The 20,616-nt window shown below is 41.4% G+C and overlaps 1 protein-coding gene across 1 annotated transcript in view; it reads left to right on the top strand.

Annotated features, from left to right (window-relative positions):
- PDIA5 (protein disulfide isomerase family A member 5) overlaps positions 1–20,616 on the top strand; it is a 92,085-nt gene that overhangs the window by 49,879 nt on the left and 21,590 nt on the right. The window contains 3 exon segments of the mRNA XM_052674678.1: positions 11,116–11,186; positions 12,227–12,390; positions 14,789–14,919. Of these exon segments, the coding sequence (XP_052530638.1) occupies positions 11,116–11,186; positions 12,227–12,390; positions 14,789–14,919 (366 nt within the window).

The following is a 20,616-nucleotide window of genomic DNA, read 5'->3' as shown; positions in this document are numbered from 1 at the left end:
AATGTTTCTGAATGCTTAGTGACACAGGGACTCACTGGGACTTAAAATGTTCCTGAACCACTTCAGTGCAGAAGAGTCCTGTTTATTTTCAGTTGTCCCCGTCAAACTGCTGAGTCAAATGCTAGTTTTAAAATAACACTGCCCAAAATATTTGCCAAATTAGTGCAGCTTGCAGCCTTTCAGACTGGCTTTTGTCAAATAAAAGAAAAATAATAATAATTTCCTGTTCCATATTTTTTCCATCTTTGTGCCCCAACCCAAGATTTGAATTTTGCACAAAATAACCCAAACTAAGTTGCTTATAAGTTGATTCAAATGCTACTGAAAGGTGTTTGAAATCTTGCATTGAAATTAAATCCAATTCAGCAGTGGTTTTTAAAAGTGTCTGTCCTTCATGCTAGAGAGTTACTTTTCATTGTGTTTTGTTAGCACAAATGACCACTAATGTTTTAAAGTGTTTGTGTTCAGGATATCTTCTGTGTGGAACCATGTCCTGATGTCACCAGAAGCTGCAGCCTCCCTGGGGACGTTCAGTGAGTGCCGATCCCAGTAACCAGCAGCTCTTGTTGGGTGAGGGTTGGCAGCCTCCCGTGGTTGCTCTTTGTCCCTCTCACACGCTATTTGCCATAATAGCATTTCGCCACAATAGCAATTGTGGTCTGATACTAGTGCCAGGGGTAAAGGAGAGGAGAAAAGACAGTTTGGCCTTACTTTGAGTATGCATTGACATTTTAAGAATTAAACAATTATAGCATCCTTTTCTGCAGTATTTCTTCCTTGTATAGGAGCTTAAATTTATGTTAAGCCTGTCTTTTGCCCAGTTTTCCTTATAGGACTACTTCTTAGGCACTGTATAAGTCATAGCTGCAGAGTGTAAAGTTAGGAAAAACATGGCTAGTGGGATATTGAAGCTGTTGATGTTTTCTTTCCTTGATAAGGCAGGCAGGCAAGGAACACACAGCTTATTTTTTCTTTGCTCCTTAATTTGTTCTTGGAAACTGCTTTGGAGATGCAGCCGTGCCATTACCTCCTATTGCTCCTCCTAGTAGAAGGGAGGGAAGAATAAATCTTGATAAAAAGCATTACAGTTTTGATGTGTTGTTGAAATATCTGAGAAATTCCTTTTCTGTCCTTAGATATTTTCTCTCCTTTTATAAACCAGCCTGATAAATTATACTGTTAGTGTTCTCCAAAGCCAACTATTCAACTGTGCCCGTTTTTAATTGTGCTGGAAGCTGTTTTATCAAATTAGATTTGGAAAAACACCTCTTCACACCCTCCTTCCCTTCCCTCCTCCTTCCCATACATTAAACTCCAAGGTTTTAAGCTACTTTGGGGACTCATTACTAAGGATGCCAACCAATTAGCCCAGTACAAGATGAAGGCCTCCAGCTTCAAACCAAACAGCAGGCTTGGATCTCTCCGTGACAGAGCACTGTCATTGGTGTCAGTGGGAGTTGGGTTTCTTTCTTCCTGCCGCGTGTGGTGAGATTAGGACATGGGAGTCTATTGCTCACTTTATATTTAAAGTAAAGCAAAAACCAAAACGTGCACACAAAATCAAGCCTGCTTTTTTAAAAAAAAAAAAAACAACTGGGTTTTACAACTATAAATAAGTCTCCCTTTCAGACCCCCACTGGTTCCTTATGAAAGGTCTCCATGAAAGCAAGCTACCACTGCAGCTAGTGCTAATTGGTGCAGCTATTGGCAGCCTCAGCAGTGAGACCGCAAGTTGAAAAGGCAGAGGAATTAATTTATTGTGTAGCCTAAAAAAAAATAATAAAAGAAAAAGCTCTTTGAGCACAGGTCAGCAGCAGCGTAGCATTGGCAGCTTGTAATAAATAAGTAAATATGATCTCAAGTTTTTCCGTGCTAATTCCTATTTCAAAGATGTTTGTTTTTCTAAATGTAAACCATTGCAGTTGTACCAGTAGAGGTTAAAGGCATGTGGGTTATCCAAATAGCAGCACTGAATGTGGAATGGAGGGAAATATCTTCTATTTTTTATTTGACGTGGCTGTATCTGACATAGGAGTGACTTCTAAGACAAAATGTTGGCAGTCTCCTTTGCTTAGTTTCGTAGGTGGTTTCCCATGAGCAACGAAGGTAGGGTCTACACCAGTATCTCTCCACACCTGTGCTGTTGTTTCCAGGTCTGTAGTTATGAATACAGCTTTGTGTGACGGCCTCATTATTGCAGCAGAAGTTGAGGAGTCTTCAGAACATGGTTTACCCCTGGGAATGGCAGGGGGCTGGGAGTCAAAAGCTTGCCAGGATGTAGGCTTTGGTCAGGAAGCTGCTTTAGTTTCCTGAAGGGTCTTTATAAGCTTTGACAATCCAACCTTGTGTATGAGCTCTGCTTTTTAAATTGCACTTTCTGTACAGGCAGGGCTTTGAAAAGAATTGTGTTGGTTATTCACTAATGCTGTAATCAGAAGGAAATGAAGGCAAGCAGTTCTGTGCTATGTTGCTATAGTCTGAAGGGATTACAAGAGGCCCGTAAGAGTATAAGGCAAGCTGTGAGTTTAACAGAAGCCATATCCAACTGATGAAGCTGTGCTTGTCTGTGGGACGATCCAGAAGATCTGCGTGTGTCAAGGTGTGTGCTATGGGCTTGCTCCTGCTCCTCCTAGAGAAAATACTCTCTTCGTTCTTACAGTAATTAGAGAAAGTTTCGGACAGGACAGACTTTCTTGTTAACATTATGAACCTTTAGTTGGTCATAGCCGTGCTCAGTTTGGTGAAGCAGGGCAGATGTCATGGTGGGCTGAGGAGAGGTTGAATGCCCTAGTCTCTGAAAGATGGAATTGTCATGCTGGGGCACTGGGATGATGAACGTTGCTCTTCTGAAAGTCTGGATACTGAGGTGAAGAGATCATTTTCAGTTTCAGTGTAATGCTTCCTGACTCATTGCATCCTGTAGGTGTTACCTTTTAATGCTGCCTTAATGCATTTTTAATGGCATATATAATAAACACATTCCCTGGATAAGTGTAAATTGTGCCAACTTTCTATTCATTGAATGTACGCACTCAGCTGGCAGGCTCCATTAACAGGCACATTCTTCATAGAAAAGGGGTAAATATGTGGCTTCCAGTGAAGTGAACAGCTTCTGAGTGTAGTTGGTTTCAGAATGTTGAGGACTGGGACACTCAAACCATGTTCATCGATATTTAAAGCGTACAAGTCTATGGTAGGATGGTGCTTGATGTGTAGTACTTCTGTGTATGTGAATATCACCGAAAGAAATGTTGGGGAGTGCAAGTAGTTCAGTGCAGTGACCTGCCTCATTAAAGTAATTATAGCAATGATTTTCAGTGGAGATTTTTAGGAGCACGCTTAAACGTGAGTTCTGAAAATGCAGCAAATCGATAAAATGAAGAATCTGGCATGGATTATTTTTCTTAACAACCATCCCACCTACATTTCTTGGGGCTTAAACATAAAAAAAAAAAAAAAGAAATAAAAAAATCAATATGACTTTTAGTGGCACTTAATATAAACAGGAGTATGGAGAATATAAAAATCCTAGTAAGTAGGTTGTGCAATAAAACTTGATAAGATATCTAATGAAAAGGGCGAGGATGGTAATGACAGACTCCGTTTTCTCTTCTGTGTCAGACTTTTGATATTGCAGCATGCTGTTTGTATAAGAACATTCTTTTTGAAGCAGTTTGTGCTCTTTGAGCAGTGTAAAGTCATAAAGAGGATGATCCAGTGATAGAAAATGATAGCCTTGGCCTGGAAATGTAAAAGTTTAGTTCCTTGCTTTGATTTGTACAATTGTGACCCATATTGCTAAGCATTTGTGTCTGATATAAAGCAATTATTTTCTCTGGTAGGAAGACATTTATGAAGGCCATTCCAATTAAGAAAAGATCTTCCTGTAAACATATGTCAGATGTTGTGACGGGAACATATAGTTTGTTTGGGGATTTGCTGCCCCATTTCCCTCCTTTCTGCAGCCTTCTTTATCTCCTAAGAAGTCCTTATGGTTTAAGTGGGGCTGGGTGTCTCACCTTGTTCTCTCCTTCTCTGGGAGTGCTTCTTGCCAGAGTGACCTTTTAAAAGGCTTTAGTAATTTCAGCTGATCTTTGTATCCAGTTAAGGTCCTTCTTTGTGTGTGTGGGTTAGATGACTGTCCTGCAAAGTTGACCCCAGCATACTCATAAGCATCAGAGCTCTTACATTAAGTTCTAATAGGAGTGAGGCATAATTTATTTATATAGGTTTACTTTGCTTACCTGTAATGACCAGTTAACAGTAAGAATTAGTTATAAGAATTAAGCCACCAGGTTTATTTCTTCTGAAGTAAATTAATTTCCTTGCCTGGATGAGCTTAATATATTATGCAGAGTTCTCATTTGGAAAGGGCCTTACAAATATCTCTGCCACTTCAGTCGTTACCAGCAAAGTTTTCATTATCAAATTTATCTTCCTAAATACTTAATGACTTGAAATCTTTTTATCTTATGGAAGACAGAGCAGGAGCTAACTTTACAGGGTGGATAACGGACAGAGAAACCTGCGGTGAAAGATTTCTTGCCTGTCATTTCCTTGTGCCCTTTCAGTTGGTGAATCAGCAAGTGTTGCCATCTTTGAGTTGTTAATAAATGAACCCTGGGTTCACAACTGGGGTGTTGTGCTGGTGATGAAGGCATCTTCTGGGCCCTGACCACTTGTGGTTAGTGAGCATTCCAGCACACCACTGCTACATTCACTAGGTGAATGCATCTCAGCAGGTAACTTTTGCTCTCATTTTGGACAGAAGGTGCATGTTGTGTGCAGTATCCCTTCCTGATACTTGCCTTCTGTAGGTAACTTCAGTAACTAATGTTCTGTAGGTAACTTCTGTAAAGCTAATGTTGACCATTGCTTTAAAGCATTGCTTTAAAGCTTTACACCCTTCAATCTTCAGTGTGTTGGGATATCATTTCCTATGGAGACCTCAGTTTTGCATCCATTTTGTTGTTTTTGTTTTTAATACTAATTGCATCCTATGCTCTTATTTGCTGTACTGTTTTCCTGAACTGGGTGGTCACTGCTGTTTTGTCCAACCTCAGCTCTTAAGTGTTTTCATGGCTAAGTTGAGAACATAAAATCTTCCTTAGTGGTGTGGGGGTGTGAACTTTGCGACTTCTCTCCCTAGAATAAAATCTTGTTGATCATCTTGGAATGGAGAAGGGGGGATATTTTTTGGAAATTGAATAAATATATTGCAACTGAGGAGGAATCCTTCTGGTGGTACTTTTCATAAATTCTCAATAATTTCACCTTCAGGCAGCTGTGCTGTTGTCTCACTTTCACATTGCAATATGAGATTAATTTTCAACACCTACTCACAGGGCCATGTTCCTCTAAGCTGATGTAGGAAGTGTAATTCCTATCTCCTGATGCCAGCTGATCCACCTTCTTTTCCTCCCAAGGGGATGGTAGGAGGCACCATTGTCTCCCAACACTGACTCCCACTGATTGCACCATATAGCTTTGGCTAAGAGCCTGTGTAAGTGCTGTGTAATCTCCAACAGCTGGAAGCTGAAGCCAGATTTGGAATGGAAATGAGGAACAGTGTGATATTTTTGTTGTTAGTTCATGTTAAATAAAGACAGCGATTAGCTAGAGGGCTTTGCTGTGCATGTCTTGGTGCTATGGAAGACAGGAGTATATTTTTCCAAAGTTAACTCCAGAAGCCCAGCTCCTCTGGGGATCCTTGTAGGGTTAAATACAAAGAAATGACTCTGAGAGTGAGATGGAGCAGAGATAGCAGCCTGTGGCTGAAGTTTGTCTTCAAAAGAATATCCACCCTCTCCCCTGAGCCTTTACATCAGAAGAACACGTGCTCCAGCGCAACCACAGTGGAGGTATGTGTTATGCAGGAGGTTGTAAGAATTATGTCCCCTTGGTCCCTGTGTGTGAGATTGTACTGTGTTACTTCCTCCTCTGCACCAAGCTTACCTTTGCTAGGTGTGCTGCTGGCTGCAGATAACCCTTCTGCTGGGGCTGGGGTTGGCTTGAGCACAGGTGGGGCTCCTGGAGGGTATGCTTTGTGAACTCAGTTGTCACTTAATGTGATTTGCCTTAAATAATGCAGTGATTTGATTGTATTTTTGGAGGAAAAAATCCTACTATCTTGCACTTTAATTCTCTAGAGCAAATCTGCTGAGCTGTTTCAGTGATGCTGGGGAAAATAATTCTGCCAGCAAGGATAAAAGATGATCAAGAATTGGATCTCAAATGCTTTCACCTCTGTAGCCAAGGTGATCAGATACAGAGTAGTAGAAGCTCGGCTGGCTCTGCGTGCATCCTTCTGCACAGGCAGGGTCAGGTAATTCCCATGCCCTCCTAGGGGTCTCACTGTGTCCGTAAGAATCCCTTGGTGGTGATTCAGGCAGGGCTGATGTTTGCCTTAGTGCCAGCAGCTCTGCACGTGGGACACAGCACTGCCCCAAAACACTGAAGCACTTCCTTATGCTTCCATCTTCCTAGTTCCTCTGTGTTCTCATAGCCTGGGTCAAAAGCAGCCAGGCTTTGTGAACTGTTGCAACTGTTAAGTGAACATGGATCCAACCCATCTTGAAACACGTACCTGTGATTATGGGGGAGAAAAAGCTTCCATCATTGTTTGAACCCTCCCTGCCAAATTTGTGGATGATTTCCCACCAGATGTCTGCAATGCAGACAGCTAAATTATGCAAGGGAGTCTGCAGCTGTTGTTCTTGTGCTCTCTGACAGTGGTAGAAGAGCTACAAGCTGTCTCACATCAAACCAGAGAGTAACACTGTTATATTCTGCTTCAGAAATCTTTGCCTGGTAAAGACACTTGTGGCAGGAGAGAATCCGTTTGTGTTCTCATATAGGTAATGAGAGGGCTGGGGCTTCTGTATTCCTTCCTGTGTCCCACAGGATTATTAGCACCTCCCCACCACATACATGCTCCCATTTTAATATGCACAAGAGGGATATGTTTAGTGGACATGGTGGTGATGGGCTGATGGCTGGACTATAGATGAGCCTAGTGGTCTTTTCTAGCCTTAATGATTCTGATCATATGGGTTCAAACATAAAGCAGGGAAAATGTAAGGCAGGGCTGGCTATTCTGTGGCGTTTAGAGGTGACTGTTCCTCTGGGATTAAGAATAGAGAAACCACAAGATTTCCTTGTGTTAAATGCTTAGAAGAGTAAAGGTGTCACTGAATTTCTTTTTTTAGATTGTCTTTTTCTTCAAATTCTTGGTAAATCTCTGAATGTAGCCTGAAATGCTATTGACTCAGTTGCTGAGAGCAGGGCATATTTTGTGCTTCAAATTTGGTTTCTCATCGGGTTGATGGAAATATTTTGGTATGCAGCTATAAATGTGTGTGGAGATGGCACGGTGTGATAATAGCTGGGACACGATAACAGCACTCAGGCAATCCGTCGATAGCAGAAATTTAATGATTCTTTAAAATCTTTATTTGCAATTTGATTAGTCTCTAGGGTTCTCCATGCCGAAAATTCCTTATCCAGTCACCTGGATGTTGGTCTTTATCTCTTGCTTGTCACATATACTTCTGGTCCTCAGTCAGCGTTGTGTTAAAATGCAAGGATTTTACCAAAAACTACTGTTTAATTGTATAACTGTAATAACCTGAAAGAAGGAAACAATAAATAACAGAGAAACATTTTTATGTTCTGGAGCCAGCACTAAGATAGCACATGCGGGAGCTTAGCTGAGGATGCTTGGCTGCTTTTCTGCCTGTCCTCTGCAGGCAAAACTAGCTGATAGCAATGGGAGTGTTTGTTATTTCCTTTTGTAAGAGTTTGCAGCAAATGCACTCTGAGTGGTGTCTGCAGCAATACCAAACAGGCTGCTATAAGTGAATACAGATACTTGGGAAAGAAATTGTTTGGTGCATTTCCCATCATCAGTGCGCCACACGTCAGCATCACTCCGTCCATGCTTGGCCATCCCTCTTTGCAGGAGTATGATCATGCTCTGGAAGGGACAGAGTGCTGGCTGAGTGCTGTCCTGCAGCAGAGTTCGGGAGGGAGGTTGCCCTGTTTGAATGGAGGAACCCACAGTGGCCCTTGTTGGAAGGGTCCAGGTGAGCTGTGACAGCTGCACTAAAGGAAGGAGCTGTTTATCTGCCAAGCTATGTGACAAACATGAAGATAGATTATAAATAAACTGGGAAAACAGAATTCTCACTTCATTTAAGCGTCTCTTTTAACTGGTTAACAAGAGCCTATCTTGTACCAGAAGTCCTAGCACTGATTTTTGTAAGCTTTACCTCTTTGTCTTGTAACACTCTTCCTTTAGACTTACACCGCATGCTCTTTGCCATTTGAGCACCTCGGACCCTGGATCTCTGTGGACATTGAGCCACATGATGTACTTGGAGGGCATCTGAGGTGCCCAGGCCCCACAGCCCACCTGCAGAAGCAGGCACTCATCCACAGGACGGAGGGAACCTGTCCTTTTCTTCTGCTGGAGCAGAATGAGGCTTTATGCAGCACACTGAAACATCTGGGCTGAGAGCCTGTGGGGTTGTTATTGTTTTCCCATTCATTTTATTGACAGAAAATTTCTAGAACTGGAGAAGCTTAGTGCAGGGGGATACAACTGCTGCGGAAGAGCCTAACATGGCAGTCACAGGAGAGATGGTGACCTTGGTATTCATTTAAACAACTTTTTCATTGGCCTTGAATTTAATGGCAATCCTCGCAGGACTGTTGAAAGGTAGGATAAATAATTGTAGGAGAGATGAATGGGTTTGCGGTGTGTGGATCTGACTTCTGACTTGTCTCTCCACCCTCTGCCCTGGTAGATGGGACCAGGCTGTGGCATGCAATAGCAAAATTCTTATAAAGATGGCCAGATAAACATCATTTGTCATGGGAGAAGCTCTTGAGATTTCTTGTCCCATCTTCAGGTTTTTTTTTCCCTAGACTGGCACTTCCTACTGTCCTCTGCCAGGGCTAGGACAGGCGTTGCATGATAAAGATTGGAGGACTTCAGCTTGCATTTAAATGCCTTTAAAGACCTGAACCTGCCTTCCCTTTATGTTAAGTGTGAGTTAGCTAGCTCTAAGTGCCCTGATGGTGCTGAGGTGTCCCTGCTCATGGCAGGGGCGTTGAATTAAATGGCCTTTGAAGGTCCTTTCTAACTTGAACAGTTCTGTGATTCTAAATCTGTAGTGCTGTATCTGTGTGATGTTTTGAAGAACCCAGAATGCTGAAACTTATTAGTATGAATATATTTATCCAAAATTTTATTTACACAAATTTCATATGCTTTGAATTGTTTTTTTTTTTTTTTTTTGTTTTTTTTTTTTTAATATATACCTGGTCAAAGTATGCCTAGCTCAGTTCCTTTTTTCTCTGCATAGGTATGTGAAAACTGAAGTTGTTTGATGCTTTTAGTTGGTCAGATCTAGTATTTATAACTACGGAATATAACAGATGATGTGTGGATCCAGTATTTAGAGCACTATTTGGTCAGGCTTTAGCGAACACAGTGTAACACCTGCCAAGATGAACTTACCTCTGCAGAAAAATCTTTTCTTTTTTTCCCCAAACAAATGATTTGAGCTAATTCAATGAAGTTCCCAGGTACGTGAGCTGTGATTCGAGCTGCCCCTTACTTAAAGTGAAGAGGAGCACTAAATGGATAAAGTTCCCTGCTCTTAAAGGAAGAAATAAATCAATTCAGGCAGGTGTCAAAGGGAGCTGTCAGCCCATTCCAGAAAGCCATATGCCTGCAAGTTGTCTGTGGGTGGCAAATAAATCATTTTGCCAGGCTCTTTTGTGCTCTTACTCAAGACGAGCAGTGCTGAGGCAGTAACTCTTCCGCAGCCTTTTTCAGTCTCTTCCCAAATTCACCTCCAAATCTTTGTCAGGTTTGTGTCTGGTTGTTGTCAGGCATCCCATTAGTGGGAATCAGAGTGACATGAAGATTCAACCCTGGCTTGATTCTCTTTTAGACAGTGGTGTAAAAATAACCTCAGCCCTTTTTGCCTGGATGCCTCAGGAGCTGCTGTTGCTGAAGCCATCCTGTAACAGATTTCTAGCTGTATTTGCTGTTACAACTTTGGGAGGCTCAGCGAAGTCTTAACTTTCAAATGTGTGTTCCAACAATAACAGCTGAAGAAAGAGAAGCAGGCTGTGCTGAAGTATGGTGAGGTCTTGCAGGGGTTGCATTGTGCCAGGGCAGGCAACAGCGTGACTGAAGGGTTGTGCAGTGTACCTGATGGTAGCTCTGCATCTACAGTCGGTGCACCAAGACTGCATCGATCCTGTTGCTCCCCCCTCAAGTCTCAGCATCCCTTGTCACCACAGGACTCTCACCTGATCCCAAAGAGCTCAGTTTGCATGGAAGCAGCTGTACCAGGTGAAAGCATTTTAATTTGCACCCAGATAGTTTATTTTAAATCTTTCTCATTCGTTCATTCTTTTTACTTTATTATTATGTCAGCTCTAAGCAGTGAAGTAATGACAGATCTCTCTGGAGAATTCGCACAAGCAAAGAAGCACCATTATCTTGGTTTTACAGGCCTACTTATGTTGAGAACATATGTGGTGGTGTAATTACGCTGACGTGATTAAATCAGTGCAAATCCTTGCTAGAGGGACACACCACACCAGTGTAAAGTATGGCTTATTATCAATGCAGTTTAGTTCAAATTACACAACTCTATTAAGCTATGCTAGCATAAGCCTCTGCTTAAAGTCAGGAAGTCATGTGAGAGCCTGTATTGTTTCTTTTAAATGCAGATAAAGAATTGGAAACTAAAACGGGTTAGCTCATGCCATGCCCAAGAGTGTGCTAGAAGTGATGGGTTTGAGCAGTACTGCGAATAGAGCTTCAGGGAGGAAAGTGGTCTGGGTGTGAATCTGTGGAGTTTCCTAAAATGTTTCTAAGAAGGTTAAATTCCTTGCTCAAATTGTTGTGACTGCTTTGTAAACATCCTAAATCATAGTAAGCCTTTACTAATAAAGCAAAATGCATACTGAAATCTAGTAGATCTCTACCGCCCTACCACATGGGCTTGGATTGTGGTAATGGCTGGATGGGTCAGCAAATAACCATGGCATGTACAAGTTAACTTTTTTTTTTTTTTTTTTTTTTTTTGGTAGGGTGTGGGCACTGTAAGAAAATGAAGCCAGAATATGAGAAGGCTGCAGAGTTTCTCCATGCAGGCAGTGATGTAAGCTAATTTCCTTTATTATATCCTTCAAATAATCAGTAATAAATAACTGGACTAATAAAAGTGACTTTTCTTCCTACAACAAATTCAGCTGTTCTCATCCTCCCACAGGACCCTTCAAAATGTGCTTCCAAAGAACAGTCTCATCGCTAATGCATGAGGCCTGCCAAAGTCTTAGAAAGAACATTCTGTCTTGAACGAAAACAAAATCGAAAAACGTTTATGTATTCTGCTGCAGGGCTTGTACATAATATGATCAAATCCAAAAAGGATTTTTTTTGCTTTATTTAAAGTCATTGAATGTGAAGAAACAGACTTTTATTTATGAATTAGATTTGGAAAAAAAAACAAAACAAAGGGGTTTGATCCCTCTTTCATGCATCCTGCTTTTATGGTTGCATCACTCCATTAGCGTCATCTTAAGTGCTCCATCAGCATAGCTGGAGAGGACAGTCTTGACAGTGTAAGTATTAGTGGTATTGATCCAGCCTTGCTCTGTGTACACCATGCAGAAATAGGATTCATCTCCCCAAACTTCAGACATCTCCATTGTAGACATCTGGAGTCACTGTTGGAGGACAGGGAGATGTGCAGAACAAAGAGCAGATCAGTCACATCCAACAAATGTCTGTTCTCCCATAATTGTCAAGGTCATCCATGTAAAGTTACCCACAAGTCAGGAAGAGATCAATTTGCCTTCAAATATGTCTTTAACAATTTATTTTTGCTGGGAGAAATGGACTTGTGGGAGGAAATGCTCTTCCTTGGAGCAGCTCTTAAGCACTACAGAAAGAATTGTCTATAGGAAATCTTGTCAGAAGGGGGAAAAAGAACGAGTAATAATACACTGGTTACATTTAGTCCGTAAGATGTCCCTTCCTGGCTTTCCATCAGGCCTGTGCCTTTCTTTGTATCTTCACTGAGGACCTGAGAAAGCAAGGCAGCTAGACTCAGTAATTAATTGTGCCCAAATCCACTGCTTCTTGCCAAAGATGTGTGTGTGCTTTCCTTTGATTTATAGCTGTTTGTTTATGTTGTAGAGCCCAGGTGTCCTTGCAGCAGTAGATGCTACTGTCAACAAAGCACTGGCAGAAAGATACCACATCTCAGGGTTTCCTACGGTGAAGTACTTTAAGGATGGAGAAGAGAAATACACTCTGCCACACCTCAGAACGAAAAAGAAGATCATCGATTGGCTGCAAAAGTAAGTTCTGTCTACTGCCTCCTGAAGTCTGCTTTTCTGAGGGTGCAAATCTTAAATCTGGCTTCATCAGCTGCCTAAATCCCTTGCTAACAGAAGCAAATTGAATTCCAGTATTTAAAGCCATACAAACATGTATGTTAATTGTGATCTCTAATACACCAAATCCTTTATTTGCTGTGGGGTTATTCATTGTTGTCCTGGTAATTCTTTCCCCAAGTAAATATTTTTCAAATGTACACTAAGCCTCTCTCCAGAGAAGGAATAGCAGTGGTTCTGAAAATAAACAGATTGTTTGCTGTTCCCTCTTTAGACCAAGAAGCAGACTTCACTAAGTAACTAAAGCTGTGTAGTTGCACTTTTCTCCTTCCAGCTTTTCAGAGTCAGTGCCTGCACTGCCCGCTGCATGGGGCTGAAGGAAAGCCAGACCAACAGAAGCAGCACCCACCTGTCTGCACCTCCCCGCTTTCCTCTAGTGATGTGCTAAAATATCCATAAGTTGATGTATGTTGAAAATAATTTCATTTCAAAGAAGAAAGTTATTCATACAATCTCAAAATATTTTAGAATAAAATGTGTTTATTTAAGCACTGCAGTATAAAGCATTTCCACACTCAGTGGAAAACATCTGTGTCTTGTGAAGCTTTAAAATCATTTAATCATTAAGTGCAGATGGTGTGAGGAGTATAATTTTAATTTTTCCGACTCATATTTGATTAGGGGAGGGTGTTTGTGTCTGAGTACTTCAGATCAGGTAACAGGTTTAGCCTGGCAGCATCTTTGCTGCGTGTTGAGCAGTTTTATCTGCACTGTACATTCACAGACAGTACTCTTGGCCTCCTTGCTTACACAGGCTGTTGTGTCAATAGTGGATGTTAAATCTCTGGCCTAGTTTCATCAGTTTGTTGGAGGATTTTGAACATGATGTGGTTTTTGTTGTATTAAGTACTCAGGTTGATGCTGCCTGTTCATATCAGCGGGTGAATAAGCTCTGAGGAAGAGGGTGTTCATCCCTCCCAGATCCAGCTGTGTTGCTAGAATGCTTTTATCTACCAGTTCACACAGGGGCAATACAGCCTCCTTGTCTCCTAGTCTAACTGCTAGATGCTTTCCCAAAGAGAGCTGCAGTAGAATAACATCCTTATCTGCTTATGTGGGATCAAATTGTTATAGCTGCTCTGAAGTTGGAAGGAATAGGGATGCGTGTGGGGTACAAGCTAGAGATAAAATTAAAGCTTGTGGAAACCTGTCCTGCTTAGTGGTCTGTCTGGGACAGCATGGATTTCAGCTCCATTTCCCAGTCTTTGTTGGGCTTGTAGTCTGTGCTGCCGCACTGTTGTTAGCAGTATTTGCGTAACTTATTTCTGGTCACCATGGGGAGGTCCATGTGAGATGAACTCGCACCTCTGACTGTAACTGTAATCGATGATAGCTCACACCAAGAGTGTTTGTGTGAAAGCTCAGATCAGCTGGCCTAATTCTGTTGCTAGCAGCTGGCAAATCGATACCGATGCAAATAAAATGGATGTCCATCAAGTGACCTTGAGAAGAACTTTAAAAATTGAGATTTTTCTCCACGTAGTTTTTATGCACCTGATACAACTTAATGTGTCATTCAAAGTGACAGGAAAGTCTAAAAATCTAATTTATTACCAAGGCGACATATGAAGGTCTTCATACCGTGGCTCCATTCTGATGATTTTATGTAAGTAATCACTATTTAAGAATACAGCAGGAATGAATTTAATGAGTCTGAGAGAAGTCTGTGAGCTGGTGAATAGCAGAAGTTTTGTTAGAGGTGCTCTAGATATGCAGGATTGCTCTGATCTAGTCAGTATGTGCAGTCATAATTGAAACATGACATTCTCTTTATCAAGGTAAAATATTCCAGTTCAGTCACCCCCAGCCTTCCAAGTGGATTGATACTGATTATTGCATCCTGGCTTTAATATCTGAATTCAAGAGAGGGTCATGAAATTCTTTATAGAAGTTTGCGTGATGGCAATAAAGAGAACAAAAAGGGAGTTTGAATGGAAGATGCTGTCCTATATTGGTTGCCTTTTGATTCCATCTGCTTGCTGTTCTCAATTCATGCCCACAGTGATATTAGAAGCAATGTTCTTTCCAGCCAGATGTTGGATATATAATAGAAGATCTTTGTTCTGCATACCTATTCGTATGCTTCAATAAGATCACTTAAATTTTATTTTTATTGAGTTACAGAAAATAATAAGCATCTTCTTGTTACTTGATGTTGGAAATATTGAGCATGTTTTCATAATGCACAGACACCATGGTGGATTGTTTTGCCTTGGTCTCTCAGGGTAGCTATGACCAGGATGTGATGCCTTGTTCATGTGTTTCCAAAAACATTTTCAAACTGATTTCACTTCTTTTCTAGTCCTGAAGCACCACCTCCACCTGAGCCTGCATGGGAAGAAAAACAGAGCAGTGTTATCCATCTTGCTGGAGAAGACTTCAGGGAGTCCTTGAAGAAGAAGAAGCACACCCTTGTCATGTTCTACGCACCGTGTGAGTACACACTTCTGCATATGGTTGAGTTTTATGAGCCCTACAGCTTATGAAATGGCAAATTAGTTCCCCTCCTGCCCTCAGGCTCTGTAAGAGTAAAGAACTGGTTCAGAATATAACTGCTTGGGGCACTATCTTATGTGTCTTTATAAATTGGAAACAAAACAGTATGCAGAATTTATTTAAAGAGTTACTATGTTAATGCAGGCACCAAAGCAGGCAGGGGAACAAAAAAGAAACAAATTTATTTTCCTCTGCAGCATTTTATGTTCCACATAACAAAATGTGATCTTTTATAGGGCAATGGGCACAGAGAGCCTGGACCATTAATGCAGCACTTCAGAAGTGAAATTGATACAGTAGTGTAGGAGGAATCACCCCCCAGAGGAAGAAAGCAAATTTTGATGGAATAAATGTCCATAATAACTCTACATCTAAATTTCGACTCAGAATATTGGCATAGCTTCACCTTTCAGGATTGTTTTGCATGCATCACACACATGCTTTGTTTTTAAAGCTTTTAAAAATATTTCTAGTGAAGTTTTGAATCAAGCTTCTTATGAGTTAGGTGAATGAGAAGAAAATGCCACACGTTTTCCCCTTCCCTTCATATTAGATGTCTTCGGAGGTACATGCCATTTCCAGGTATCTGCTTATCTCTGAGTATGCCTGTGGTTCTTGATGTATTACTGCAGCTAGCAGAATCACCTCTTCTAGTTTCCTCTGTTGTTTCAGAGGCATGCAGACTTGGCTCAGGTGCTTAATTTTGGTGAAGTTCTCCAAAGGGAGAAGGTAGTTCTGGCACTCAACTAAGTCGTATTAATTTGCTTTTATAGCACAGTGACTTAGCTTCCCAGTATGCGAGAAATTCTTCCCTATCAGATGGGTAGCCCTGCTGCTCACAGGTAATCTTTGAGATAAGCAGTTGTCAATATGGTTCCATAAAACTGAAGGTGTTTTTCAGAATGAAAGGGGGAAAAAAAGACACAAAAACAGTTCCTTGATGCTTAATCAGGCAGCTCCTTATTTTGCTTTTGTTTTAGAGAATTAGACATGAGTGGTTTGAGGCTCCTCAGGAGCCCTGCTGAATGTGCTTGTGGAGAGATAGGAGGGGTACAATTCAGAAAGAAGGTTTCTGGAAGGTTGTAAAAGAAAAGGGAAAGGGACTTAATCCCTCCCATCTCAACTCCAGTTCCTTCCCGTTATTGGCTGAAAATTGCCCTTGTGCTCCCAATTCATGGATCTCGACCAGTTTAGAGTAAGTTGCAACTTGATAATCAAATGCTTCCATATGAAATAATGAGCTTTAGGGGTTACTCTCTCTCAGCTTCCTGTGGAAAGTTTTCGGTTTTTTAGCTGCATCACTTCGAGGCATTAAGTTTTGTCCTCTTCAAGGGTGTGTTTAAAGCAAAGACTGAGTGCAGTAAGTATGGAACTGTCGGGTTGAAAGGACAAGGCAGCTCTCACTGTGTTTGCAGGTGGTGCTGAGCAAAGGTCAGCCTGTCCCTGTTTGTGTGAATGGGCTGTCAAAGCAAGGTTTGCATGATGGAAGACTGAAGGGCTGCCTTGAAGAACCAACCTGATGCTTCTGGACCTCTCACGACTCATAAGGCAGCATTAGTGTTGCCAGTAATGTATGGCTTCTGTTGTGGCAGATGTGCTCTTCGTAAGTGTGGAAGCACCTTTGTGCAGAGTATAAAGCATGCACACAAACTGAGTGCAACGAGCCTGCTCTTTGTTGGTTGCAGGGAAAAGTAGCCAATGAATATTTTAAACCTCTTTTCTGTGAAATGATTATTAGTGTAACAGAACAGTACAAACCATTCTATTTTTTTCTGGTTTTCTACAGTGATAATGTGCTAGATTTGATAGGTTAGTTTTTGTTTACCATCTTCTCAATCTCAAGACCTCTTGGAGCTTACATTGCCAATTAGTCTTAACTTGCTTATTTCAGTGCAGAAGGAGCACCACTAAAATTGCCAGCCCCCCTTTATATCAAGTAATTTTCTTTTTCTATTCAGATCCACATCTCAGGTCACTGCAGACTCACAGTATGTTACTCCATTCACTTGTGACTCTGTGACAGTATTTGTTACACTTACACATATGCTGAGATATTTTAGGACTAGGAGTGTGTGTATATATGCTTATATAAAATATGTTTATATATAAATATTTATACTAAGAAATGTATCTCTCACCTCCTATTAGAATTTAAAACAGAATGTTGAGTATTCTGACCTTTGTCAGAAAGCTCTGTAAAGCTTTCAGCTGGAGTGACAGACCTTTAGGCAAAGGCCACTGATATATATCTTACATCCAAATTAAAATGAGATCTGGCTTTTCTGTGCTTTCCAGTCCAAATTATTTAGTATTTATAGAAGAACCATCAATCTGCTGCAATGCAGATAACTTTGGACTGAGCTGAATGATGCTTTAATGATACTGAACAGAGCTTCACAGTGATTTAGCTCCAGAAGAGAGGAGTGCTGCATCCACACAGAAAAGATGGGGAACTCAGCACCTATTTTCAGGGTGATGGAGTAAAGCAAAAAGGTATTTCCTGGTGCCTGTGAAATATTTTAAGGACTGGAAATGTGAATCAGAACTCCTGAAAGTGCCAGATGAAAATCTGCTTTTGTGGACTTGACGCTCGCAGAGAATGATGTCCGTGGTTTCACATTCCCATTGCTCCCTTGTGGCATTTCAGTGCACTGTAATAACTCATTAAGGGCAGGAAGCAGCTATAAGGGCAGCTCCTTATTGCTAACTGGGGACAGAGGTGCCAGTCGCAGAAAACTACTGTTGCTTGTCCCAGTTCGTGCCTGGGACCTCATCTTTGTCCTGGTGTCCCCTGGGTACATCATAGGTGAAAACTGATCCTTGTTTGTGGTGCTAAGGGCCAGCGCCTGGGGCAGGCTGCTAGCATCTGTGCTGCATAGTACCTGGCCCAGTCCTTCAGTAGACTCTTGTCGGCCTAATGTTTAATTGTCACTACATCTTCCCTGAAGTTCAAAATCCCTAAAATAAAAGGAAGAAGGGGATGATACAATGTGCTGAAGTACTATGCCAGTATGTATTGTGTCTTAGGGGCTAGCATGAGGGGTTTGAGGAGCAGTAATAATGTTGCACAAGCGTTCTGGAGATGTTTTGAGAGGACTTGTGGGATCTGTCTCTGTGCTATTTCTATCGGGCAGCCTTTGGAATACTGGATACCATCAGCAACTCCAGGTTTCCTTTTATAGCTGGTTGGCATAATCCAGAAAATGGGAGAGGAGTGTTTGGGATCACTTTTCATCTAGGATGAAATTTCTTTCTTTTTTCTTTTACCCTCACTTTTTGTTCATACAGCTTATCTGAATGTATTTTATCTGCATTTCTTACTTTGTGAGCTCTCTCCACTCTGTTACCCTGGATAATTGAGATTTGACTTTGCCAATGCATTAAATTTTAACCTTCTAGTATAGCACTGGAAACTGTGCAAAACAGAACCAGTTGGTTGTTGATTAGTTGTCAGAATCGCAGAGGGCAATGAAGCTCTAGTAAATAAAGTGTCTTCTCAGTTGGAGATGGTTTTGCTGCGTGACTCAAGCTGAATTAAATGGAGAAAAAAAAAAAAGTGATTGAAGCTTGCAGGCTGAGTGAAGCTATGTGTGCATTTTTCAGTGAAATAGGAACATCTGGATTTTCTTCAGGAAGGTACCTTGAATCTGACCCAGACTGCTGTCTGGAAAAGCCTTTGCAGTCCTACGTGGAATTTCTTTTCAAGCATATGCAAAGCCCCATGTCAAATTGATGGCCATCACATTTCTCTAAGTAAACTTCACATGGTTTTCTCTTGCTCCATGCCCTTCCTTAGGATTTAATGTGCCTTTCAGATGTAGTTTGGTGATGTGACCATCAAGTTGTTAGCTTTTCTTGGGTGATGCTCCTTCAAGAATCATAGAATCTCCAGAGCTGGAAGGATGCATGACTGTTGCTGCATCCAATTCATAGCTCTGCACAGGACCACCCAAGCTTAGGTTAGGTCTTTTCTACAGCTGTAGAAATGGTTCAGAGATGGGGACACAGAACCCATAGATATGCGATCTAGAACACTTTAGGCAGAGCTTTACCACAAGGTCACAGCAGCTGATTCACCCCCTCTGCTCAGCACTAATGCGGCAATACCAAAGTGTTGTATTTAGTTCTGGGCTCCCCAGCACAAAAAGGACGTGGATGAGCTCTCATGAGCACAACAAAGAGGTAGTTTGGTTGGTTTGAGTTTTCTGGGGGAGAAAATGTGTTGGTTTGGGGTTTTTTTTTGTTTTTGTTTTTTTTTTTTTGTGTAGTTCTGATTATCTGTAAATAGCAGAGGCTCATTACACACACCTCTCACCTTAATTCTTGTACACAAACACATTGGTAGCTTTAAGAATTAGAGACCAACTTACAAAAATGTATTTGTGTTGTTTTGTGGTTGAGATTGCTGCTTCCACAGAGACTACAAATGAATTCACTGTCAGAACCTGGTGTTGTATATAATAAAGCATAACTAAGAGACTTAAATGATGAGGAGGAGTTGTTTATTTTTCTTAGATCAGTCATTTTTAAGGGGAAGGACTTGGTGCTGAGCAAATTCATTGTATTGCTAATTTTTGTAAAAACACAAAGTAGGTGTTCTTAAACAACAACAAAATGTTGGCTGCAGTGAGAAATAATAGGAGTGAAATGCTTTCTTTTTATGGTTTGCAAGGGCAGCAGTTGCCAATGCTATTAACTTGCCAAATGGCCTCAATTTGCAGGACTCAACAGGGTTCACCAAGTGAATTTTTTTAATAAATGCTTTGCTGGGAGCTGATTTCCGGTTTGCTTCTCTGTTCAGCAATGAAACTTTCTCTTTGCTGGAGATTATTTTTGTCAGCTGGAAAAGGTTACTCTCCGGTGAAGCCTGACCCACAGAGGTTACACAGAGAACACCCAGAAATAGACCTTACTGAGGGTGATTTTAATGAGGTATGTTGTATTGAGGGTAGTGGCTGTGCGGTGACGAATGGATATGCAATTAAGACATATCAGCCTCCTTGCTTCTTCCCTCACTTTTTTTTTCCTAAGCTTTTTCCTTAAGGACTGAAAGAAATGAACCAGGGCACTTAATTTTGGTGGAATCAAGGAGGAGTTTGGGATGGCCTTGTTCTTAGTTGTTACTGGGAGATGGCACATGCGTATTGTTCTGGTATACAGCAGAAATGTTCTCTGGCTTCCCAGTCAGGAATCTGACAGTGACACATCATCACTGTCTGATGGGTTGTCCCCTGGCTACTGAGCAGCCAGAAATTGGATCAGAGTGAGGTTTTTAGTTCTGACTGTAAATCAGCCCTGCTACCCCTGTGCATCTCATCAGCAGCGCATGAAAGGCTGAGGGCTGCAGCAAACTTGCATTAATTTTACTCACAGGTAACCCTGCTGTTCTGGTTCTGTATCCCAGTGTGCTCCTCAGTCTTTCCGCAAAGAAAAATTTTCCAGTCTCTTCCATCCAAGTTTTTGAGGAAGATGCACGGCAGAAAGCACTGAGCTGGGAGTCCATGCTCTGGTTGCCCTGAGCATAGAGCAGGTGTCGGTGGGTTTTTGCTATTCATGCTAACAGTCAGCTCCTGTCTGCTGCCCAGACCTACCAGCATGCTTCTGCGACCTGAGCTGCTTTCAGAAAGCTGCTCT

This window comes from Tympanuchus pallidicinctus, unplaced genomic scaffold, assembly GCF_026119805.1.
Source record: "Tympanuchus pallidicinctus isolate F22 unplaced genomic scaffold, pur_lepc_1.0 scaffold15, whole genome shotgun sequence".
Taxonomy (NCBI): Eukaryota; Metazoa; Chordata; class Aves; order Galliformes; family Phasianidae; genus Tympanuchus; species Tympanuchus pallidicinctus.
Note: the sequence above shows the minus strand (reverse complement) of the source record. Positions and strands in the feature narration are given on the sequence as shown.